The 26267-nt window shown below is 40.3% G+C and overlaps 1 protein-coding gene across 3 annotated transcripts in view; it reads left to right on the top strand.

Moving 5' to 3' along the window:
* Positions 1 to 26267, top strand: part of MAPRE2 (microtubule associated protein RP/EB family member 2) — a 153712-nt gene that overhangs the window by 42332 nt on the left and 85113 nt on the right. Inside the window, exon 1 of one of the 3 annotated variants that reach the window (XM_029922061.1) lies at positions 18592 to 18849. The exons of the other annotated variants lie outside the window; for them this stretch is intronic. Within the exon in view, the coding sequence (XP_029777921.1) occupies positions 18731 to 18849 (119 nt within the window). The 5' untranslated portion in view covers positions 18592 to 18730. Of the gene's footprint in view, positions 1 to 18591; positions 18850 to 26267 lie in introns of those variants that run through there. 3 annotated transcript variants of the gene reach the window in all.

Genomic DNA, 26267 nt, shown 5'->3' with positions numbered 1-26267 from the left:
AACCTTTACCCATCTTGGTGAGATTTCAAGATGAAAGTTTTAGGGCTTCTGGGGTAGAAAGTCAGACAATAAGATTATCAACACAAGTACTCACCTGAATGACATAAACTTTGGCACATGGTGTTGGAGGCTGGGAGACCAGAGAACCAGGCTTTCAGAGCTCTGAGGGAATGGATTTTGGAACTATAATTCTGTACTCAGCCCAGCTATAAAGTATGAGAACAAGGAGTCCTTTTCTGACCTGAAGGCTTGAAAACTTTACCTCTCTTGCTTCTCAAACAACTTAAAGACATAGTCTAGGAAAAGAAGAGAGAAAAAACATAAAGGATAACAAAGTATCTAAAAACCATGGAAATTCTGGAAGAGTCCAATTATAACAAATACCAAGATGCCAGCAATATCAAAGCAATTGGACTAAATTAGTTCAATGAGGAAGGTCTTGCAGAAAAAAGTCGGATTCTACATAAAATTAGAGTTCAAATTTGAGTATTCTTTCTTAGACAATGATGATGTAGGTTTCTTCTATCAGAAAAAAAATAGTTAAAATCTCTGAGAAGTACAAACTTTGTAGATACAGATAGATCAAATACATATATGTGGTAAGATTCAACTTTAATCTTAAAATGAGGCATGCCTTTGAATAATTGTCCTGAAAAGATAATCCATTTGACCTTGATGATTTTGTTAGAATATTCTGATGGCAAGATTTAATGAGATATTTGCTTCTCTATGAAAGGTGATACCATTCGATTTTGTAAAGTGACCTAATCATAAGTGCCATTTACTAGACTTCAAGTTTAGAAGCAATCTCCAGTCAAAACAAGGAAGCCTTAACTATAATCATAGAATATAATGTAAATATAGAGGATAAAGGAGACACACTGGTAAAATCAAGAAAATTAAAAACAGAAAAGGTTGAGAATAGACCTAAAATGGAGAGTCAGTAGGTCACCTTCCTTGGAATGAGTCAAGAAGTAGGATTTTAAGACTGTTGCTTAAAATTATAATGGTAATCCCTGGAATAATTCACAAGATTACCAATAATTGAAACAGACAAGAAGCAACAGAAGTGGTATTGGATTTCTTTCATTGTAGAAAATACTGTGTTGATAAATCAAGAATAGAACATTCCTGAATTTTTAGAGCTACAATTGTCACCCCAGGAGAGTGAAAAACAAAATAGTTCAAAAAGATTAATTATTTAAAATGGGACTATAGGGGTAAGGGAAAGTAGTAAGAGAGAGGTTTGTTCTTAAGGTTACATATTATGTCCTCAAATTCCTCTGCATATTCTATAAATTACTAACAGTCACATGTGTTAAATGGATTGAAAGGAGAGCACTGATGGACTCTTGGAAGTTTTCACATTTGTCTGTATTTCAGATGACAGGGTTATGGAAACAAAAATTGAGAGGCAACTGGAGTAGAATGGGTAGGATTTGGTGGTCTGGTAGATGACAGAACAGGATGGGTTTTTGGTTTCTTTTTTAAGGAATAAAACAAAGATGTATAATACTTTCAGACTCTTCGATGAGCATAATCTAAACTTGAAGCTACTGGAAAAAGTGATACCCAGATAATATACTTCTTTTTAAATTTACTGATGCCTTAGTGTTCTTTAAGAGTATTTTTGTGGACTGGCCAAGAAATGAAAATGTGGCCATTGTATTAAGTGATGTTTGTCATTAGGTCAAATATTTTTTATTTAATTATAAATGTCAAATATATTATGCTAAAGATTACCACCATAGACCAAAGGAAAGAATAAACAAAATATCACCTTTTTGGTCAAAACTTTTGGTCAACAAAGAATTGATGCTTCAGGTTACCAGTGTATATATGGGCTCTATTGTATTTTTCCATGATTTGATTTGTGGCTGGGGGTGGAAATGCCCAGGTTTTATTGCATTAGAAGGTCTCAAAGCTCCAGGGCCTCTGAATATTTGAGTTTTCAGTGAGCTTCTAATCCTGCTCTGCTACCTCTAGCTGGGATTTTAGCAACTTCCTAGGCTTGATCCTATTTACTTGATCCTGTTTACTACAAGTTTTTTATTTATTTTTTTTTAACACCTAACTTGAAGCTGGGAAGAATAGAGCTCTTTGGAAACCTCTTCCTAAACTTTGAACTCTCCAGGTCCTCCTCCTCACTCACAGCCTGACATCATTCCTCTCTCGGAATGATTTGCTGAAGGCCTTTTGACTTAAATTCCACTTTTTTCATACTGCAATTAGAAGAAAGCATTTTACACGAATCCATTTCAGTTTAGAACTATAGAACTTGCTTTTATTTAGCAAATGGAAAAAATCTCGAGATTAATGAAATTTACAAAATCTTTGGAACAGAATCCAAAGGTTCACTGAGCTTCTACTTCCCATTTTGCAGAGAATGATAATTATGTGTAAAATCACACAGAAAACTTGGCTCTCACAACTGCCTGACTGATATTCCAAGGGTATCCAAAAGAGATCTTCTCAGGAACCCTAATCCTTGGGGGGTGGCAACATCTCTCCTTGCTGGAGGGCATCCTGTTTTGCCAGGTAAAAAGCTGAAAAAGCTGAGAGGTCAGACAGATTGTTTTCGTTTTGGTTTGTGGTTGGGTTCTTGGCTTCCATGTTGTGAATGGCTAAAGTGAGGCATTTAGAAGAGGGAAGTAAATTATTTTCTTTTGATTTGGAGGAAGGGGATTGGAGAAAGTATGAAAAAAATTTTAAAAAAAGAAAAGAAAATCTGAAAAGTAATCCAGGTTGACTATACATCCTACCTAGAATCACTTTATTGGGAAACAACCCTCCCCTCCCCAGGAGGTTGATAATGTCATCTTAGTGAAACCGGGCTGCTCACCTTGACGAGCACTAGCAAAGCCACATTGCCTTTCTCAATATGGATGTGTCCTCTGTATAGTATTTGTACAAGGCATGACCTAAGCGTGGATTTGCAGCTGTTTCATAACCACCGTGAAGTTTGCTGGCTCAGCTCCACAGAGCTGTGTCCAAACTTCAGGAACTCTTCTCAAGTAATGTACATGTGGGAGGAGGACCACTTGTGGAATGATTTACTCTACCCAGAGTCGAGTGTTTTGCGTGCAGAATGCGAGGCTGCTGTTCAGCAGGTTGTGTCCAAATGTAACTGACCAGCCAGAGAAACTTTTTTTGGACTTGATGTCCAGCCTTGGAACTTACCCTCTGCAGAATTTTGAACATAGGAAATAGCACTATGCTGCCTTATTTCTTCCAAGAAAGAATTGCCTATGAATTCTCTTTAAATTTTTTAATGTTTATTTTTTGACAGAGAGGCGGGGAGAGAGAGAGAGAGAGAGAGAGAGAGAGGAGAACAAGAACGAACAAGCAGGGGACAGGCAGAGATAGAGGGAGACACAGAACCCTAAATAGGCTCCAGGCTCTGAGCTGTCAGCACAGGGCCCAACGTGGGGCTTGAACTCATGGACTGTGAGGTCATGACCTGAGCCAAAGTCAGACACTTAACTGAGCCACTCAGGTGCCCCAAGAACTGCCTATCAAGTTTTAAGCTGATAGTTTAATTTGCTGAAAACAGAGATTCTGACTTTCATGATGTAACCTGATTAGTCAGTGCAGTTGTGAAGATGAGATGGCGGTGGCTGAATGTTCCTGGCTTTCTCTCCTCGTCCTGAATGTCCTGGATGGACAGGGACTCTAAAGAGAGGACAACTCAGATACTGTTACACTTACATCATAATTCATTTGACCTGAGTTGCTATCCTCTTCCTTGCTTTATCCTGAGGCAAGCTGAAGTTATTTTCAAATGGTAGCCTAGAGGTCTAGCAGTCCCACTGAACATAATCCAATACAATAATCAGAAGGAAGAATCCGTTTCTACAAGAGCATATGTGAAGGATTCAAAACTACAACTATTGGGGTGCCTGGGTGGCTCAGTTGGTTAAGCGTCTGACTCTTGATCTCCACTCAGGTCTTGATCTCAGGGTTGTGAGTTCAAGCCTTGAGTTGTGCTCCATGCTGGGCATGGAGCCTACTTAAACAAACAGAAAACAAAATAGAAATATTTACAGGCTCCTCTCAGCTTTTTGCCTCTAGGTAAGTCTTTTCCTATGCTGACAACAGGAGGCAGAACTAGCATTCCAGGTTAAGAAGTAAAACCAAATGAAATCCCACCCTTACTATATATGGTGAGGGATGGGTTTCTACAGGGAGTTAGATTGTATAGGGCACTTCAGTGTCAAAAGCAAAACTTGGAATGTTTATCTTGAAAGTGATAGGAAACCAGTGAAGACATTTGAAACAGAAGGGACAAAAGATATCTCTTACAGTGAGAAGTCAAAAGCCTCGAAAAAGGAGAGTAAGGAAGTAAAGAAACCTCTCAGGAGTCCCTTCATCTAGGCACAAGGTAACAGGTGTGCAGTAGGGTGTGAGGTTTGGTAGAAGAAAAAGAGGGGCCTCCATGTCTTGTGTCCCACTGTGAAATGAACAGATACAGTGATAGGATCAGAGATGGGGATGGGCGGTGGAGATTGTGAGGAGTCAAAACTGAATGCTGGATATGGGTACAGTTCAAGCAGAAGAGGTGACGAGGGGAGCCGAGGGAGGGAGACGCTTTCTCGTTAAATGCTCTGTGCATCATCCAAACCAGTGGCACCAACCTAACTCCTGTTTCCGCCTCTGGCCTGCTCATTCAGTAAGGGAGGGAAGACCGTGATGACTGTGAACACCACACCACATTTTTACAAGGTGCTTCTGGAAACCTGAACGAAGATCTGACTTTTCGAGTTGTTCTCATGGAAACTCTCCCTCAGGGAAACCCTGCTTGGTCAGCAGACAATGTCTATTTTCTGCTGATGTTTCTGTGGCTACCACATGGGGTCAGGTGTGTTCTCCTTCTCTCCTCAGAAATATTTGGCCTCTCTGCAGAAAAACCCATATCCTGCTAAGCCATTCAGTCACATCTGTCCCCTCATGTTCTGCATTGTGATGAGCTAGAAACCTCTCTGTGGCTTTGCCTTCCCTTAGGGTTCCAGACAGAAAGCACAGGACAGGTTCCCTCTACTTCAGATTCCCATTGGCCTGGGGCATGGCTGGGAACAGGAGAGAGGGCAGGAACCCTTCTCAGGATCACTCATCAGCCTCCTACCTCAACAGTCTCCAACTAGTCATGTGGTCTTGTGATTTATAGCATGAACTTAAAGTTCTGAGTCATTCAAGGATCTTAAACCTTTAATACTTGAAAATCAGACTTCTGAGGCTCACAATTTTTTCTTCAGGTTATTCTCCATGCCAGGGGCTTTAAGGTCTATTTTGAAACTCCGTACTTGAACACTGTTTTGGTTTTTTTTCTTCCCTCAAATTCTTTAACAACCTTGTGAAGAGGAAATGGGGAGTAAGGAGGGAAAACAGGGTATATGGATATCAGAATCTATTTTTCATAGATAGCTACCACAAATTTCTCTTACAGTGTGATATTGACATCATCCCATTTATGATTCTGATGGAGTCCATATCCCTCCTTGCATCTGGGTTACCAGCAAAGTATGATAGAAGTTATGCTTTGGGTCTTCTAAAAGTAGATTCTGAAACCCCACGCTCCTCTGCCTGTTCTTTAGGGATGATCATGCTTGGAATCCAGCAGCCATCTTGTGAGGGAGCCCAGGTCATGTGGAGAGGTGCATGTGGTTGTTCCACAAGAGCTCCAGCTGAGGTCCCAACCAAAAGGCAATATCAACCACCAGTTGTGAGGCTTAGAGAGCCATTAAAATGATTTCAGTGGTTGGCTACCTTCTAATTACAACTGTTTGAGGGGCACCTGGGTGGCTCAGTCGGTTAAGCCTCCGGCTTCGGCTCAGGTCAGATCTCGAGTTCGTGGGTTCGAGCCCCGCGTCAGGCTCTGTGCTAACAGCTAGCTCAGAGCCTGGAGCCTGCTTCCAGTTCTGTGTCTCCTTCTCTCTCTGCCCCTCCCCCTCTCATGCTCTGTCTCTCTCTCTCTATTAAAAAAATAAATAAAACATTAATTACAACTGCTTGAGAGATCATATGTGACAACCTGTTAGTTGTGTCTAGCCAGCTTGCGAAATAAGAGATAGTGATTGCTGTTTTAACCCACTAACTTTTGGAGTAATCCCTTCTGCAGCAATAGAGAATCAGTAGAGTGTTGTTGTTATCTATATTCCTGTATAATAGGTGATCCCCCAACTCCTAAACTTAACCATTTTGTTATAGCTCGTGGTTTTGTGGATCAGAAATTCAGGAAGGTCTTGGCTAGGAAATTTGTCTCTGATCCACATAGTGGATCACTATTAGTTGTGGTGGCTGGGGCCAGAGATGCTTCTTCAGTCATAGCCTTGGAACTCTGTGCGCTCACCACCTTTCCCTATCACTTCTTTTCTTTCCCTCCTCTCCTCCTCCCCATGATCTGTTCCTACGGGACCTCTCCACATGGCTTGTATTTCCCACAGCATGGTGATGGAGCATAGTCAAACTTCTTACAGGGCAGCCGGCTTCCAAGAGACCAACGCAGAAGCTACTAGTCATTGTAAGGCTAGGAAGTAGCCTAGCCTTACATAATTTTGATGCCAATAAAACATATTGCTCAAAATCTATTCCTCAAAGCTGCCACAGGGCCTGCCTAGATTCAAGGAGAGGAGAAATAGATCAAACCCCTAAAGGGAAAAGCATAAAAAAATTGTGGCCTCATTGGTAAAGAACCTAGCTTTAGATCTCAAAGTGTTACCCGGGAGATCTTCATATGCTTCATTTTATGGGTGAAGAAGCTGAAACTAGGGGAAGTAATTTGTCAAGATTACTTAATTTTGAAGGACCAGCATCTGGATTCAAATTTGAGTAGTCCATTAATCCTAACTATCACCTTGTTCAACATCTACTCCTTGCAAAAATAGTAACTATACAATTTATACTGTATTTTCTTTTTTAAATTGAGATAATTGACATATAACATTGTATTAGTTTTGGGTGTACAACATAATTATTTGATATTTGTATATATTGGAAATGATCACAGTAAGTCTAGTTCCTATTCATCATCACACATAGTTACAAATGGGATTTTTTTATTTGAAAATGAGAACTTTTAAAGTCTACTCCCTCAGCTTTTAAATGTATAATACAACATTGCTCTTGTCACCATGCTGTACATTATATTCTCAGGACTTATTAATTTTATAACTGGAAGTTTGTATCTTTGGGCTCCTTTCACCCATTCCCCTACCTCTCAACCCTCACCTCTGGTAACCACCAATCCATTCTCTGTATCGCTGGTTGTGGAGGTGGTTGATTGGCTGGTTGGTTTAGATTCCACAAATAGGTAAGATCATTTGGTATTCCTCTTTATGACTTATTTCACTTTGCATAATGCCCTCAAGATCTGTCCATGTTGTCCCACATGGTAAGAGATTTTTCTTTGTTATGGCTGAATACTATTCCAATTGGGGGAGGGGGATTTTACAATGTTTTTTTTTTTTTTTTCATGTGTCTTTGTACATTTAGGTTGCTTCTATGTCTTGGCCATTGTAAACAATGCTGTTATGAATGTAGGGATGCAGATATTCTTCAGCGTTTTCATTTTCTTCCTATAAACAACCCAGAAGTAGAATTGTTGGATCATATGGTGCTTGTATTTTTCATGTTTTGAGGAAACTCCATACTACTTTCCAGAGTGGCTATACTAATTTACAGTCTTACCAACAGTGGACGAGGATTCCTTTTGTTCCACATCTTCACCAACATTTGTCTTTTTGATACTAGCCTATTCTAATAGGTGTGAGGTGATACCTCATTGTGGTTTTGATTTGCATTTCCTTCATAATTAGTGATGTTGAACACTTTTACAAGTACCTGTTGGCCATTTATATATCATCTTTGGAAAAATGTGTCTTGAGTTTCCCTCCATTTTTAAAATCGGATTTTTTTTTTTTTTTTTTTTTTTTTTTGCTATTTAGTTGTAGAAGTTCTTTAAGTACTTTGGATATTAACCCCTTGTCAAATATGACTTGCAAATATTTTTTTATTTAATGGTTGCATTTTTCATTTTGTTGATTGTTTCCTTTGTTATACAGGAGGGTTTTAGTTTGAACTAGTTGCACTTGTTTGTTTTTGCTTTTGTTGATTTTGCTTTGGTGTTAAATCCAACAAATAATTGCCAGGACTGATACTAGGGAGCTTAACCCCTATGTTTTCTTCTAGGGGTTTTAAGGTTTTAGGTCTTCTGTTTAAGTCTGTAATCTATTAGGCATTTGTCTGTATGATGTAGGAGTCCAGTTGCATTCTAACATATGTAGCTGTCCAATTTTCCCAATACCATTTATTGAAGATACTGTTCTTTCCCCATTATATATTCTTGATTCCTGTCATAAATTAATCCTGTGTGTTGGTTTGTTTCTAAGTTCTCTATTCTGTTCCTCTGATCTATGTGTCTGTTTTTGTGCCAGTACCATACTGTTTTGATTACTACTGCTTTGTAATCTAGTTTGACCTCAGGAAGTGTGATGCCTCCAGCTTTGTCCTTAAGATTGTTTTGTCTATTCTGGATCTTCTGTAGTTCTTTATAAAAGTTAGAATTTTCTGTTTTTATTTGTCTAAAAAATGTCATTGAAACTTTTATAGGAATTGCCTTACATGTGTAGATTGCTTTGGATAGTATGAACATTTTAACAATGTTATCCACGAGCAAAGAATATCTATTTGTGTCTTCAGTTTTTTCATCAGTATCTTATAGTCTTCAGGGTACAGGTCTTTCAACTACTTGGTTAAGCTTATTCCTAGGTATTTTTTATCTTTCTATAAATGAGATTGCTTTCTTAATTTCTCTGACAGTTGATTAATATTGAGAAATGTAACAGATTTCTGTATGCTGAGTTTTTTATCCTGCATGTTTTCTGAATTCATTTATTCTAACAGGTTTTTCATGGAGTCCGTTGGATTTTTCATATGTGATATCATGTCCTGGGTAAATAGTGACAGTTTTAGTTCTTTCTGATTTGGATGCTTTCTATTTCTTGACAATTTATACTATATTTTCTCAATTCTAGAGTGCTATCTTCAGTGAGGAGGATATTATTTCTGCCTTACCCAAGTACAAGGGTGTGTATGTATGTGTACACACACAGACACATACACACTGCAGCTTTAATTTTTTTTAAGCTAAAGACATATTCTAAATAGCCTGATCATAGGCCTAATTCTGAACCAATCCTTAGGGCCAGGAAGATAGAATATTATAATTGTCAACTCAGCTAGAATCACAAGGTTTGAAGGACTAGTTCCAAGAAATATGAAAAGACAAAAGTAAAATAAAATTTCACTAGACATGCCATTGCTCCTTGTTTATAATTTTCCAGTGCCTCCTGAAAGGGTAAAAGGATCTTCCCTGAAGACTGGAATTTAAGAGCTTGGGGGAAAGTATGAGAGGCAAGCCATGGAGGAGAAGGAATCCAAAGAATTGATTGGAGTTCTATCAGCTGATTGGGGCTTTCCATATGTGTTGAGACTAAGATCCTTTCAAATTTCCTAAGAATCTGATGACTTCATATAGAAATTAAACGGAAGCTAGCTGAAGGTGACCCTTTGTTTTCACGTGCTCTACTTTGTAGGTGGGCCCTTCGTGTTCATGTTCTGTAAGTTTTCGGTAAATGTGAATTGAGGACATGAAGATACTTGGCCTCATGAGCTCTTGATTAAACACAGTATAAGCTCTAATGAAAACACTTCTGATAGAAACAGTCGCCATGGTTTCCAGTTGCATTCTTTTTTTTTTAATGAACTAAGCTTCTTTAATTTTCTTCTTAAAAATTGTATTTGGATGAGGTCAGAAATTGGGGAATTTCTCTTCCATTACTCACACTGCTTCCCAGCTGCTGGCCTCATGTTCCCTTGACACGCTGTAGAGGAGACATCCATGAGCCCAGCTCTGCTGTCATGTACATCATACGTGACAGAGAAGTCCCACTCTCCCAAAATGTCCCTGGTTGCTGCTGGTGGCCTGAGTTCTGGAAGCCTCTTGGCTTCACAATTATATTAATGAGTCTCTTCACTCATTCTGAACTTCTTAATATCAAATCAGAAATAAAGCCAAATAGGTTAGTGGACTTTTGGGAGCCCTAAAGAAATCCTCTCTTGATATCTTCTGAGACCTTCTGGAAGATTATTTGTTAATTGTACCTAAAGTCTCATCATTTCTCTTGCCACACAGTTGAGCCTAAGATACCTTTTGTCCCTTCAATTCAACAAGATGTGCTTTAGGTAAACATGGAAATAAAATAGGGGAAGAAAATAAAGGAATTTTATGTACTTGGGCTCAGACACATTTCCATGAGAGCACTCAAATAATCATAGTCTGTAGCTGGATGGTTGAATTATAACGATCTTGGCGCAGTGAAAATGAAAGCAGATTTTAACTTTGGAAACAAGTACCCCCAAAAAAGTGTCTGTGGTTGTCTTATCCTCTCCAGAAGATAGCAAAGAAATGGACACTGATAGTTGAGGTTTACTCAAGGGGAAAAAAGTTAGTTACTATCAATAAAGGGTAAGAAAACACTTTGTATTAATCATGCATATTGCTAACCCCAAATCCTGGTATCTCTTCCTACCACACCACACTACACCTTTTTTTTCCACCATAATTTTCAACTTCTATCCTTCCCCTTCTTCCAACCCCATCCCATGGATAGTGATGTTCTGGTCAACTTCCACTCCTGGCTGTCCCTGCCTTCAGCCTTTTTCTGGCTTTACCTCCTTGCTCTCTTGACCAAATTAATTGCCTTCAGGGAAGCAATCCACATTTTCTTGCCTCTGTGTCCTTCTGCGGTCCCATCCCTGCTACTCTCCAACCTTAGATTCTGCATTCTTACCCCTACGTTTTATCAGCCTCCAGTGGAAGGCAAGCTGTTGTTAGTGAATAACAATGACTACTCTGACACCTGGCAGGTACGTTCCTGCCCAGCTTTGCCACTTCCTGGTATCAGGCTAAGTTATTTTTAACTAGTTAGCTCCTCTAACGTGTGAGATGTAAAATTGCTCCTTCCTCATAAGCTTCTGAGGATTAAGAGTACCTGTTCAATTAAAGACTAGCACTTGGCCCATTAAAAAGTATTCAGTAAATGTTAGGTAGGGACATTGCTATTGTTGTAAGAATTCCACATCTGTGCCAACAGAGGCTGCTAAGGCAGTGCAAATAAATAGTTTCTAACTTTGGTTTTAAGTGGAATTCTTTACAATGTCCATTCAAAGCCCTGTACATTCTGGTCCCTCTGTTCTCTCTCTGAACTCCTCTCTTCTGACCATCTCCTCAGCCCCATAACATACACACTCACTCAAGTGTAAGTTCCGTGAGAGCAGAGAGTTTTGTCTATTTTTGTTAATTTCTGTATTTTCAATACCTAGAATTGTTTCTGGCACATAGTAGGTGCTCTGTAAATATTTGTTGAATGAATGAGCCCTGATAAAAATATCACTGCCTTGGGCGAAGCTTTACCTTTTTCCCCAGGCATGGTTACTTTATTTTTTATATTTCTGGGATACTTAATACATTTTTCAATTATAACATTTATCACATTGTATTTTTATGGAAAACATACTTAAGGCTCTTAAATTTAGCCAGCTGGTATAATTCAAAAGCACAGTTTTATTTAATAGACTGAAACCTCACATTGCACAGATTTGATTGAATGATTACAGAAATCATAATGCTCTGAGTGTTTTTAAATTGCATTCCCATCATGTTCTATGAATTATTCCACAAAGTTATGTCCAAGCTTGAGGAAATCCAAGGGAATGCAAATCAGAAAATTGCAACACACAAGACATCATAGGCAATGGCATGTTCTGTGTTTTGACATTATGAAAACCTTGCTATTTTACCAGCAGATAGGGAGGACATTTGCAAAATTCTCTATGAATATATCACAATAGCTATACATGTGGCTGATAAGTAATCTGTAAGAACAAATAATCTCAAAAGTCAGTCATGAATGAGCATTCCTTTTAAGTTGTCTTTAAAGGGGGCTTCATGTGGGGGAAAACCTTCTTCACCAATTTTAAGTAAAAGGCTATTCCTAAAAATCAGGAGGCATCTACATATCATAAAATTCTCATCACATCTAAAGAAAGAACTAATAAAAATCTTCAATGCCTTGGGCTTAAAAATAGTGAGCAAAAACCAATCCCAAATACATTTCTATGACACCAATGCAATTTCAGGACCAGCACCAGTGGCTAGCCCATTGTATAGGCCACTGCTATTATTTTGGATGTGGAGCGTATTTTTAAGCTATTGATTGATAGCTTGTCCCTGCCATTCTCTACTGGAAAATGTCCTAGGACATACACCTGGGAGAAATTGTCCCAGGGCAGCAGTGTGACCACTAAGTGAAATCTGTCTTCATTCAGAGGTGATGACAATCTAAGGAAGCCCCCCAACTAAAGTGGTGTGACAGCTGTGAATGCCTTTGACAGCAGCGATTATCAGCTTCAGTGAACATGTTTTTACCTGGAAGAGGCATTTGTGATGAGCAAGGGCTTCTGGGATGGAATCAGGATTCACATCCATTCCTGGCTGATGATTTCAGATCCTCTATGGATAGTCTTCTTGATTTCTCAAATCCAAGATAGTATAAAATTCCTGTCCTAGAAGAAGTTCACTCGTTAGAGAAGTAGACCAGGATTTTGGCGGTGCTGGCTGGCTGAAGTCTCCAGAGAAACGTGATTGTGCTATACCCTGGGAACTCTGAAAATTAAAATCTGTGTTGGTGCCCAGTTTGATCTTCCTTGGGTGGGTCTGTGTTTGAGATATCCGATGGTTTCCTTTTTTTGCTTGTTACTCTCATGGCTCTGTGTCCTCTGGGTCTGACTTAGTAATCCTGTTCTCTAAACACGCATTTTAAATATGTTTTATCATGTTGTTGGGATGTGGATCATGACCCCACTAGCATGGGGGCTCACAGGAAGAATTGGTCAGTTCATTTGGTGCCTAACAGGTGCTCATTAATGAACATACTAGCCCCTCCAATATTGCTGGAAACTTTTTAGTCCAAATACTTGTTGATTCCAGTTAGTTGCCAATACTACGTATGAACCTTGATTTACTGTTTCCTCCTTCTTTGAATATCTTGGTTTAGTCAGAATATTAGTGATTTTGCAGAGAATTACAGTTCTCCATACTTGATTATTTATTTATTTCCTTCAGTAATCATTCATGGGTCTGATCTGAAGTACAACTTCTTAAAAATACCTTTTGAGAATACCTCAAATCCAATAAACCCTTCTCTGCTCTTATATGATTTAAACTTTGTGACATTTGTCCTGAGAGATTTCTTTTTGAAATTAGTTTCCCCTCTGGGCACAGTGAGACCATTTCTCTTTGATATGCCCCACCAAGCAAAATCTCCCTGTCTTTCTTTACAGGCTTCTCTTTTATTCCTGGGCTTTTAAAGACTTCCATGCCAAACCTTCTCTTTTGCTCCGAGGGCACCAATACCCACAGCTTCAATGGTCATCTGTGAGATAATTTCCTCCAAATCCTATGTATCTCCAAGTCAAGCATACCAAATAAATTCAAGGACCTGTATGTTCCTTTATTCTGTCTTTCTTTACAGGCTTCTCTTTTATTCCTGGGCTTTTAAAGACTTCCATGCCAAACCTTCTCTTTTGCTCCGAGGGCACCAATACCCACAGCTTCAATGGTCATCTGTGAGATAATTTCCTCCAAATCCTATGTATCTCCAAGTCAAGCATACCAAATAAATTCAAGGACCTGTATGTTCCTTTATTCAACAAATATTTAATGAACACCCACTATGTGTGAAACCCAGTAACCACTCATTCTTATCACTCAGTGTCCTAGAGGTACTTCTTTATATACAAATACGTTGATGGCCCAGAAGGGCAATTCAATCTGTTATTTCCTAACTTGATAAATGATCCCATTATCTGTTTGGTCACCTAAGCCATAAACTTAGAGTTCATTTGAAGTGTCTTTCTCCTTCACTAACCACCCTTAACCTCCATCAGTGATGGTGCCCACACCCAGTTAGTTGGAAAATCCTAACAATTATACCCTCTGAAGAGCTCAGACCTGTGCTTTCTTCTACAGCCCCTAGGCCACTGGTTTAGTTGAGGTCTTTATTGCTGTCTGACTCATGTTAGCCTTCTCCAGTATTCTCCACACTACAACCAGCATCAGACCTTTGCGATCCGCAAATTGTACCATTAATTTCTTTTTCTACAGTACTTCATGCTTCTAAAACACCTTCAGAATTAAGGTAAAGCTCCTTCACTGGGCCATTGCACCTTACTATACCTGGTCCTTGCTCTATCTTTTGCTGCTGTGTACTTTGCTCTTGGTGCACACTAAACAAATTGCTGTTTCCCAGAGACCTCACTCCTTTTCCTACCTCTGTACCTAAGAGTATCTGCCTGAGAAATCCTATATCTTCCCACTACACTACTCTTCTGTTTTAATGCAATTACAGCCTCATGGATAAGTGTATGAACTCTGGGGCCAGGAAACCCTGAGACCCAATACTGGATAAGTGGCTTTTTCTCTTTTTGCCTCAATTTTGTCATTAGGGTTTTTGTGAGAATCAAATCAGATATTGAATAACTGAATGAATTAGGTATTCATTTAGTGCCTTCTACCTGCCAGGCTCCATTCTAGGAGCTGCAGAGATAGCAGTGAACAAGAGTTGGAGCTCCTACCCTAAAGGATTTTATATTCTATCTTACATGTAGGAAGTGAACAGAAAAAGTTATAATTGTTATAATCATCCTAGGCTTAGGCGATAGTTCCTTGGGGAAACTTTTCAGACCTACTTCCTAATTTCCATTCTAAATTAGGTGCTCATCTTCTATGGGTTTAGGTCCCCCTATATGGTACCATCATTACAGCATTATGTTGTATCATAATTGTTGGTATTTTTGTCTTGGTCATTACAACCCTGTGAGTTCCTCAAGGACAAGCCTAGGACTTCCCTATTGTATCAGCTTCTATTACACAAGAATATGCCTCACATATTATTCTTTTTTCATGTTTATTTTTGAGAGAGCGATGAGTGGAGGAGGGGCAGAGAGAGAGGGAGAGGGAGACAGAGAATATGAAGCAGGCTGTAGGCTCTGAGCTGTCAGCACAGAGCCCCATGCCAGGCTCAAACTTAAGAACTATAAGATGATGACCTGAGCGGAAGTCGGACACTTAACTGACTCAGCCACCCAGGCACCCCCTTACATGTTATTTTAAAATAACATTTACCACTAAAGAGCATTTGTTATATGCCAGATACTGTTAACTGCCTTAAATATATTTGGTAACTTAATCTTCACAGCAACCATATGAAAGCAGCATTATTAGTCCTACTTTCTAGGTGAGGAGAGTGAAGAAACTAAATCTTAAAGATTCAAAGTAACTTGTTCCCGTCACAGAGCCAGCAGGTAGTGAAACCAAGCAGGGGAACCAGATCTGCCTGGCTCCAGAGGCCCAATTTTAATCCTGATGTTTGATGAGAGGTGCCATTTCTCCATGGGGCAGTTGGAGATGTAAGACAGTGGTCTGCATATATTTTATTTTAGAAACACCTATGTGCATAAGACAAAACCTTAATCCACAATCAGATGTTCATAAATGCTTTTGTATAGTTATTTTATCTATGTGGTAGTCCTTACCCTGGTGAGAGGTAGGAAAACAAATGGATCTAAACTTGCCAATTCACAGAATTCTAACCTCTTGGATTTAGATTGTCTTTGAACAGCTCCATCTCTTGGGTGATTGTTCAGTTTTGTAGATGTTCTTCCCTCTCCCTGGCCCTTCTGCCTAGCCATACCAAGCCACTGATTTTAGACTTGATTGTGCTGGGACTGTATCCTGCTTGGGGGAGGAAGTGTTGGGGAGATGCCCCTTGAGGTGGTTATTTGTCAGAGTCTCAAATGGGAAAGGAGGTCAAAGTAAGTCCCTAAGGCTGAGAACAAAATCAAACCTCTGTAACATCTCCCTTTGGGGATGTGCTTTTTCCTCCTTTCATCTGCTCCTCCTTATACTCAATAGGGTTTGGAAGGGGTAGACTCTTCTTTTCCCTTTCTGCCTTTTTTACACTTTCCCTGTATCCCACATCCTCCTTTCCAAAGTGGAATTTGCCCTTTCCTTTCCCCTAAGGCTAAACAGGAGAATGGCTGCCAGGCTACTTGATTTATGGGGAAAGAAATGAAAACACATCTGTTTAGTATTTTCAAATTATTACCCTGGTTACCCCAGTGTCTCAGAAGGTAATCACAGGTCTCTGGAGCTCTCTGGGTCCCTTTATAGAATCATGGCTCAGAGCAGTCTTAGAAGAAGATTTACAAGGACTCTTAGATACCTCCTTCACCTGACTCACCACTGCTCCCTTTCAGACCATCAAGCCAAATTCTTGGCCATAGTACTCGCCTTCATAAGCAGCATAGAAACAGTGGGACTATAATTTCCACAAAATAAATTGGGACAGTCAGTGAGCTATCCATTCAAATTCTGACAAATCTAGTCCCCATGGTAACACCAATAGTTACTTAAATATAGGATCATGGAGAAATAGGCTGTACTAAAGAACCCAGAATGAAAGGATGTACTCTAAAAACATTAAATATTTGATTTGTAGACTGTGCTTTTAACCTTCAGACTATCCCCCCAAAAAGGGGAAGCTTTGGTGAAATGGAACAAATCTGTAAGGAAATTGACAACCGTGGGGCCAGTAACAGAAATAGTAAGAGGAACTGTGGATCGTTGTAGCAATGACTACACTCTCAAGTCTCTTTGGCTCAGTCTACAGTGTGAAGCTTGTACTTAGGTATGTTTGTCTGTGTACCTCGCAAGGCTTAGGTAAGAAGTAGATCTTTACTGGATGAGGGGGGGAAATCTCATGTTAACAGAGAAATGGATTAAAAAAACCACTTGTATACTGGGAGTTCACTGGAAAAGCAGAAACCAAAAATTTCTAAAACATAGCCCCAAAGAAGAATATAAAATAGAAAAAAAAAAAAAGAAAACAAAAAACGCTTGTTTGAGATTATCATTACCATCTGGGTTGTGAACTATTTGATTCTAATTCTAGAAGCTTGGTGCCAGAAATAACTTATTACCAGGGAGATATACTGGAGAATTGTCAGGAATGACAAAGTTGTGGGGTTTTTTTTTTTAAAGTCTATACCACAAAATGATAAAGCTGATGAACCGTACAATGATGTGAAAGGATGAGCCAGATAGCCTAAGTACCTTCTGCTACATACACTAATGTTCTTTTATACCCCGGTTCTTTCCTTCTTACCCCACAAAAGCTCAGAAACCACTTTTGATAAGCAGAGAATCCTTTAAACTCTCCTCACTTCTCTGAAGGAGAGCAATGGATGCATCAGGGGTCTGTTGAGAGTTTATAATCGAATCCATCGACTTTGCCTAGTACTAGCAATTCTGCTCACAGCTCTGTTCACAGTGGTCATGTTGCGAATGTACATAAAGTACTTGATTGTTACCTTGATCTATATTTATGAGCTCACATTAAATATAGATCAGTACTGTCCAATCACATTGATAAAAGCATGTCATTTTGATGTTCCAGTTCACCTTTTCCTAGCTCTGTGACCTTGAGCAAGTTACTTAATCTCACTAGGTTAGTCATTTTAAAATAGGGGTGATGATAATAGTATTTGTCTCATAGCGAGTGTATTTGAAAACTGCATTGCAATGATATGGAACAACTAGAATGTTGAGAGCTTCCAAATACTAAATTGTTGACGTGATTAATTCAAATGAAAATAAAATAAATGACAGTTAATTATTGGTATCAAGAGGCAGTTTAAGAACTTGAATTAGGGGTGGGGGTCTTGGGTAACTATCGTTCTAAAATGGTGGCTATTCTTTTAAACCCTCTTTTGAGAATCCTTTTGTGTAGAAAATCTCTAAATTTGTAGTCTTTAATCTTTACATTACTAAAAGAAAGGCTACATTGATGAGAAGAAAAAATAGCATTCTCTTAGGTTTTCAGCTTTGGGGCTTCTTTTGGGAAGGAGGTTGCTGCTGTTGCGAGAATGGAGGAGGAAGCTGGAAAGGTAAACATTTTCTAGGAGCAGGCCACCAGATCTTTCTACATATATATGTGTATACATATATATACATACATATATATATGTGTGTGTGTGTATATATATATATATATGTATATATATATATATTTTTTTTTGAAACCAACCAGAGCTTAATTTGAATGCTTTAAGAACTTGGTGTTGAAGGAGTTAAAGGGTCTCCCACACCCCTCCGCCTAAATCCTTCTTTTGTGTACACAGCTGCAGTTGGAGCACGGGTCAGAAAGGAAATGGTTAGAGGAAGAGCTGGTTTTCAGACGCGGCGAGTCTGCGAGGGGGGCTAGGGGTGGCCTGGGGTTTTACATGCCAGATGTAGGCCTGCCCGGTGCCTGCCTAGAGCTGCTGGCATGGTCACGCCTCGGCCCAGTGCGAATTGAGGCGAGGTGATGAGTTAGCGGGTTGCTATGGAGACAGGCCCGGCCACGTGACTCGGTGCTGCTGCCGGCGCTTTGACGTCAGCAGCCGGGAGGGCGGGACGCAGGAGGGCGGGGCGGGAGCCGAGCTGAGAGAAGGCGGCCAGCGAGCAGGCGGCAGGCGAGGTCTGCGAGGAGCAGGCGAGCGGGAAGACGAGACGCAGCCACCTTCCTCACCAGCCAGCCCGCAGCGGTTTGTTCCCTACCTCGGGAGTGCGCCAATGCCTGGTCCGACCCAAACCCTGTCCCCAAATGGCGAGAACAACAACGACATCATCCAGGATAACGGGACCATCATTCCTTTCCGGAAGCACACAGTGCGCGGGGAGCGTTCCTACAGGTAATGGGGCTGGCACCGGGAGCGGCCCCAGGCGGGGGAGCGCGGCGGGGGCGCGCGGAAATCCGGCCCGTTATATAATGGAGCGGACACTGCGCCCGGACCGGGCTGCAGGCGTGCGTTCACGAGGGTGCCTGTGATCGTTTGCTGTTTCCATGTGTCATGTTAGCCGTGCACTGAGGCTTCATGATTGCAGATGGAGAGCGTTTTGTGAATAGGTTTGCCGCCTGTCTCCTTACATCGCCTTCCTTCCACATTGGTAAAAACGCAAGCGATTTCTTCCCTGCTCCGAAGGGAGACAGGCTGTAGCCCTTCGTTTCCTCCTTTCCTTTAGATTTGAAAGGAACCATTGGGTCAGGCTGTGCCTGAAGGCAGAGAACGGGAGGATGGCGAGAAAAATGTTTGCGCTTGCCCTGGTGTGTGTGCAGGAAAGATGGAATCCTCTAGATTAAGCTGCAGTCTGTGATGTTAAACCACCAGATTGATGGAGCTTTGTAAGAATTCTGCTCGCTGATTGGTGCAAGGATTGACAGCAGAGGTCACCGTGTCAGACGTTCACCAGAATCTTCTCCATAGAACCCGTGGTTTATTAGAGACTGGACTGCAAAGGACCTGAGGAAAACCTGGGGGCCGTTATGCATTTTCTTAGGAGTTTAATAGCCTCCGCATGGGCAGGGGAGCCCGCCCTTGTTTAAACAGTAGGAAGGTAATGCCTGCTGCTTTGCTGAGGTCTGATTTGAGGATGGGACTGATCTTGGTCATTGTATTGGGAGCTTTTTGATTAATGAGTCGGACTGTACGGTTGGCATCATTTTTACATTAGCATATCTGGCAGTATGTTCCAGTAGATAAGCTCATTAAAATTGTTTGCATTGTTTGATAGGATAACAATGTAATGGAGAATGCAGCTAGAGTCTAATGCAGCTCAAGGCCAGACTTGAGGGGAGAGACTGATAGCTTCCCTCATATTTCCTCTGAAGTTCTTTTGTACTAGGGTAGTTATTTTTAAATGTTACCTTGATAACAGCTAACAATGCTTTTGCTTTGAGGCAAAGCACATATACCTCTAAAGCGCATCCTCTCAGCTAGGAAGCAACAGGAAATAACTCTTTTTTTTTTTTAATGCCTTCATCTAAACGTTTGTTCAGATGGTATTGTGGGTAGTATATTCAGTGGTGTGTATAAATATGACATAATTACAAAATAGGACTAAGAGTACCCCACTTCCTCTCTCTTTGACCAAAGAAACCCTATTTGGTGACTCAAAAAATATTTTTTTTATAAGCAACCTTTGCCCTGTCATCTCTGGCAGTTATATAAATACTTGGAGTTAATTTTGGCTGTGCCCATGAGGTCACCAGAATCTCATGCCTTATGGTTCCAGCTAATAGGTTGACATGGCATCCTTACAGACTCCAAGGACTTGTTATTCTCTTTATATAAACCAAAATTGGTCCACGACTTCTGAGACTGTCTCCTTTTGGAGATCCTTGTGAATGGAACATTGGGTCCCTGCTTTCCCTTACTCATCCACCTTTCCCTGTACACATTCCAAAGCCTAAAATAGAATTGAAAAACAAAAACCCAAACCCTGAGTTGCTTTTAAACCTCACTTCTTAAAACCATTCTTACAGGTAGTGCATTTGAAGCGCTCGTTTCTTAAATGATTTGATTTCTACCATATAAGTAGCAGCTGCTTGTAAGACAGAGTTCGAATTTTACCACATACGCCAAAGGAAGTTGCCTAGTTGGGTTTTATTACTCATATAAACAAACTTGAAATGGCAATGGAAAATTACTTGGCAGAAAGTCTAAATGCTACCTTTAGGTGACAAACTGTTGCTATAAAATAAAATCTTATTTACCTTTTAAATTCAATCTAAGTTATTTCCATGTCCTAAATTATTCACAGTTTGAGTCCCTGTAATGGTACCTGAAATTCTATGAAAAACAAAACTGAGTTTAAAGAAGATCTGACTGGACAAATTCTGAAGTCAGTAAGAGCATTATTGCATTTGTATTTTATATAATAGGATTATTGGACACCATAGTGAGAGATGTCATAGGTTAAATGAAGAAGGAATCCTCCAAAGTGGCATTGGTATTAAATTATACAAAAGGTGTCCGCTAAGACAGATGCACCTTATATTTTCTTTGGTCTGCTTTCCTTTCGAAGTGGATGGCCGATGTAGTATAACTACCATATATTTTTTTGGAGGGGTATAGGGGAAGGAAAAATGTGAGACATTTTTCTATCCAGGAAGTGTTCCATAATTACTTTGGCATCCTGAGGCTGGAATAATATTGCCATGTAATTGCTAAGGAGACTTGGAAGGTACTGTGAAAGCCCAAGTAGAGAAATTTAACCAAATAAAGCCTACTTTGGTGGTGGGTTCATGATAGCCCTCCAAAATTATATGGGCCGAAGAGTTCTGTTTGAGTCCCATCGAATGCCTGGGTAAGGCGAGAGCCCTGGGATTGATCAGAGGGAGTTCTTTTCCTGGCTCCTTTGCTGACTTCTTCACCAGCAGTTCCCTTACCTTTGGCTTTATTTTCTGTATTTGCTCATTAGCTTTGACCAGTTAAGACAAAGACTTTCTTAAAAGATCTATTTAAATACGAGACGAATGCGACTAGTACTGAAAAGGAATCTTCCAGGAGCTCTAGCACAAGAGCTAGCATAGGTGAGAGGAGGAGAGGACACCTAGGAAACAAAACTTCTTTCCAGCACCATGGAGTGGGCACATGGTCTGTCTTCCCAGCAAAAGACATTATTCTCATGACTTTTGCCCTAGATTGTTTATAGATAAGGGTCAAATATGGTTCATGACCCAAATTATCTTCATCCCAGGTATCTCTTTGTGTAAAACAAACCCATTTTTATAGCCTGGACTCGAGAGGGTGGTACACCATTATTGAAACCCGTGTGCACTTTGATAGGAAGAGCAAGTTACCTTTCGGAAATTATTCTCATTAGTAATTCCAGTTGAAAGGAGCCAGTGCAAAAATGGCTCAGCAGGGCTGTGCGGATATTTCCACCATTCATGTTCACTACCGTGTGATTGCCTTGGACCCAGCTTCCTCACTGCATTTATGAGCACTAGAAATCCATATATTTTAAGAGCTGCTTAAAAAATAAATGTGGTGTGGGCCATCTGAGGTGACACTGCTTAATTCACAGAGCGAATGAGTTCTGCTCTGGCTCTCCCTGGAGAAGCTACTCCCTGTAGCTCTGTTTCATCCAGATGCTAGTAGGAAATGAAATTTATTAACTGGCCCTCTGCCCACTGCATCTTTGTTTGCATACTCCAGTCTTTTAAGAATGAACGTATAAGTCCGGGGGACTATTTCCACAAGGGTGTTTGAACATGAAGCTACAGTAGCATATGTTTCTGAATGCTTAAAAAAAAAAAAAAAAAAAAAAAAGACTTGGCCCCAGGAAATGGACTGTAAAGAAAGGCAAATCTTAAAATTTAAGCCTAAGACCTTGGCTTTCCCACCCAACATTGCCACTTTTGAAAAATGAACTCTTAAGAAAAATAAAAAACATCGCGTGTGTATAAGAGAGTTGTGAAGGCATGTTCCGTTTCATAGAGGCTGTCGTAACACGGCTTGCTCGGACCAGAATGTAGATGTCCGCCCCTTACTCCCCACAACAGCAGCTGCAGACAGCAAACGTCTAGCTTTGCTGGTCTCTTAGGCACGTAATAGTATCATCTGGGTTTACTTGTCATAGGAACTTTTCAGAAAGCATGGTTTTTGTCCTTAATGTTTTTCTTCACATTTGTGAAAATCAGAGGATTACTTGGTGCTTATTAGGTGCCTAATGTTAAGTTTTGCTTCAGAGTTGTCAGAACTTCTGTTAGGGGGTTGGTCTTCTGGGCACCTGTGTTAAGATGCTCACCCATATTCAGCAGTGGTTTTCACTGGTTGTATCTCTTTACAGGCCACTATATCCTAGCACAAGAGTGGCTTGAGGTGGTCCTCTGAATTGAGGAGGTTGATTTCCATATGCGGTATCTTTTCTGTATTGACAGGACTTCTTGAAGCTTCGATGAATAATGCCTTAGATGAATGGAGGAGGAAATATTGGGACTAATGTAAATATTCCATATGGTTTAGACAGTTCGACAAATTTCTGAGAGTGTTCTCTGGCCCAAGGTCTGAGCTAGATGCCCCTGAAGGATCTTGAGTTGGAGCAAAGTCCGATGTCTAAGCAACTCCTTGTATAACAGATTTACCTTGCTGTGAATATTTGGCTTGATCTAATAGCAGAAGTCGTTTGCATTGCCTCCGTCTACAAGGACTCAAAGTAGAAAAAGATCCCCTCAAAGCCATTGTGCTCTAGGAAACTAAAAAACACTGGAGAAGACCAAAAATTTTGATGACAGGAGTATAGGCTTTAGAATCAGAATTTTCATTGGCCTGGCAAGGTGTGCATGTTGGGCAGTAGTTGAAGATTAAGGCAGAGGAATGGAAAGGCAGGGTAGTCAGAACTTGAAAATTGAGGGCTAATGGGAAAACAGCATTCCTGTTTTGAAATGGGAATTGGAAGGAAACGGGGATTCCTCCAGTGATCCACCCTAGAGGGCCAGACTTGCTAGAGAATACTCAATTTGCCCTGAGCGAAATCTTGAGCCCTGCCCTAGAGATCTAGGTATATGTTCCTGACTAGAGTCCTCTTTCCCGGAGTAGAAGCAGTCAACGCAGCTTTGTCCCTTAACAGGACTGGCAGTTAGCTCGGACAGTGACTTCTGCATTTGTAGAAGCCCAGTTCATAGTTAGCTGTAGAGCTTTAAGAGGTGGCTAGTGTATGGAGTGGGCACTGTTCTAATCCTCCCAAACTCAGAAGCAAGGGTATGTGATCCTTCACTGTGAAGGATCCTTCTGAGTCCCTTAAGGCCAGTAAATGTACAGACATTCTCAGATGAAGCTCCCTGGAGCACTCCATATGGCTCCAGAGCCAGTGCCTTGTATGGCTAGAAGGTGATCCCCGTGATGGCAGGTTCTAGAACAGTCTGAGCTTTTAACCTGGATTGAGGAGATTTGTTTACTTTTGAATTGTGTACATTTCACTTCAAAAAAAAAGTCAATTTGTTCCTCTCTTGTGAAAAGCATCTTTCTTCACAATGAAATATGCTAGAGTATATATAGTTAGAATAGTTTTATTCTTCCTGACTTCATAGACTGCTATTCAGTGTCAGGCTCTGTGATGCTAAATTGGATGTGTCCTGCTCCCTGGCATCTTATGTGCTATTCCAGTGGCCCTCTTTCCTAGAACCTTCCACACACACCCCATCAGTATCATAGGAATCTTGCTGCTTAGTTCATTTCAAACTTCTGATGGTTTATCTCAGTATTTTCGGCCTTTAGAACTTGTATTTTCCTGGGAAAATTCTTTCAAAATGGAAATGTATAATTCACAGGCAAAAACTGAAATTACCCACCTTTCAACCTACAATATGAATCAAGAAATTTCTCCAAGATGTTTTTGTTAAATGCATCCCCAAAGAGTGATCACTTATTTTAATGAAAATAGTGGGATAAAGATTAAACAGTTTTTATAGGCCACTAAGAAATAATTTCTTAGTAGGTTACTTAAAAAAAAAACTTGTATCGGGTCTGCCATGGCTAATTAGAATTTCACTCTATTCTTTAGGCATGATTTTTTTTGTTTGTTTCTAAAAGCGAGAAGATGGTAATATATACATAGGATAGTCAAACTGCTATGGCTTCTTTCAGTGATGGGTACTTTGTATAGTTTATCCACTAAGGAAAATATGGCTAGAGTTCAGTCTTTGTTATTTCTAGACATGACTTGGTTCAAGAGGTAGAGTATGCCAGAGGAATCTGATTTTGGTCATGACTTGGAACAGAGAGGAAAAGGGCAAGAGATTTGAGAGAGAAAAGTTAGTTAAAAATGTACAGTGTGCTGAGGGGGTGCCTGCATGGCTCAGTTGGGTAAGAGGCCAACTTCAGCTCAGGTCATGATTGTACGGTTTGTGGGTTCAAGCCCCATGTTGGCGTCTGTGCAGACAGCTCAGAGCCTGGAGCCTGCTTTGGATTCTGTGCCTCCCTCTCTCTGCCTCTCCCCTGCTCATGCTTAGTCTTCTCAAAAAATGAATTAAAATGTTAAAAAAAATTTTAATGTATAGTGTGCACTGGTAGTCTATATAACTTGTCATCTATCATAGAGAATTGGCTCTAGGGTTGATGGTCCGTGTTGTTGGTTGTTGCATAAGCCTGAAATTTCTCTTCCAGTGCTCTTTGTTAGCTTTCTCTGATCCCAGAAGTGGTGTTTGTTTTTGTTTTGCTTTGCTTTAAAGACATTAATTTTTTATTGAGTGTCATCCTATCCTAGCAAACCCCTGAGAGGTAACTTGTCAAAATTGCCAGAGGCCTGAGCATTTCAGGGATGTTTTCCCATGCTCAGTGTCGCTTTGATAATAAATAACAGTATCCCTTTATCTAAGAACCCCCAATCCCATGATTACTTGCAGCATTTGCATTTGGTGGTCCACACATCAGGAGAAAGTGAAGCTTCCAAACTGGGCTCCACCTCCCACCACATCTATTTCCTTTTGTCACTTTGAAATACCAAAACATGTTTTCAAGTTGTTGCTAATTAGCTTTTAAAATTTCCACTTCTGGATTTTACCCAGTAATTGGGATTTTAGTCCAAATTCCTATAGATGCTTAAGAATCCATTCTTTCTGTAACCTTACTGACTTCTTCTCCACTGTACTGCTGGGCAGAGACAAATACTGCACAGCCCCTCCTCGTAAAGCCCCTAGGGTCAGGGAGAGCAGGCTGCCACATAGTACTTGGCAGGAGGCATCTGAGAAAAGGGGGGGACCCACACTTGACTCCGATATTTATGATTATTGTCCTAATACCCAGCAGAAGTGCAGTTATCAACCCTGTAATTTTTACAGGCTTTCAGAAATGGAGCATTGTAAATAAAAACTGTGTGTGTGTGTGTGTCCCTTACCATGACCTCTGTGGAGAAGTTTTAATACAGCCATGAGGCACAAGTCTGAGCAATGTCGAGGGACCTGCGTGGGGAAGTTCCTTTATCCTGACAGTCACATGAGAAGAGTAAACGGCTTATCTCTTTTGATCTCCAGATTTTTATGATAGTTGCATTGACCATCACTTGGCTAAAAATAGTATAGTGTACTTTTATACAGAAAGGAAAATGAGACTGTCTATTGCCATTTACTTGATGTGCACAGAGAAACTGAAAGGGGATAAACTAATAATGGTGGTAACTGCACAGATAAGTACATGTGTGCCGTTTTGTTTTTCAATTGGAATTCTGTAAATGTACTGCCTCACCAGTGGTGGTTCATTTAATACTTTAATAGCACCAAATTAGTTTTCAGAGTCTGACTTTGGCTCAGGTCACGATTTTAAACGGT

This window comes from Suricata suricatta, chromosome 14 (assembly GCF_006229205.1).
Source record: "Suricata suricatta isolate VVHF042 chromosome 14, meerkat_22Aug2017_6uvM2_HiC, whole genome shotgun sequence".
In the NCBI taxonomy this organism is placed as follows: domain Eukaryota; kingdom Metazoa; phylum Chordata; class Mammalia; order Carnivora; family Herpestidae; genus Suricata; species Suricata suricatta.
This window is presented reverse-complemented; position numbering and strand designations above follow the sequence as displayed.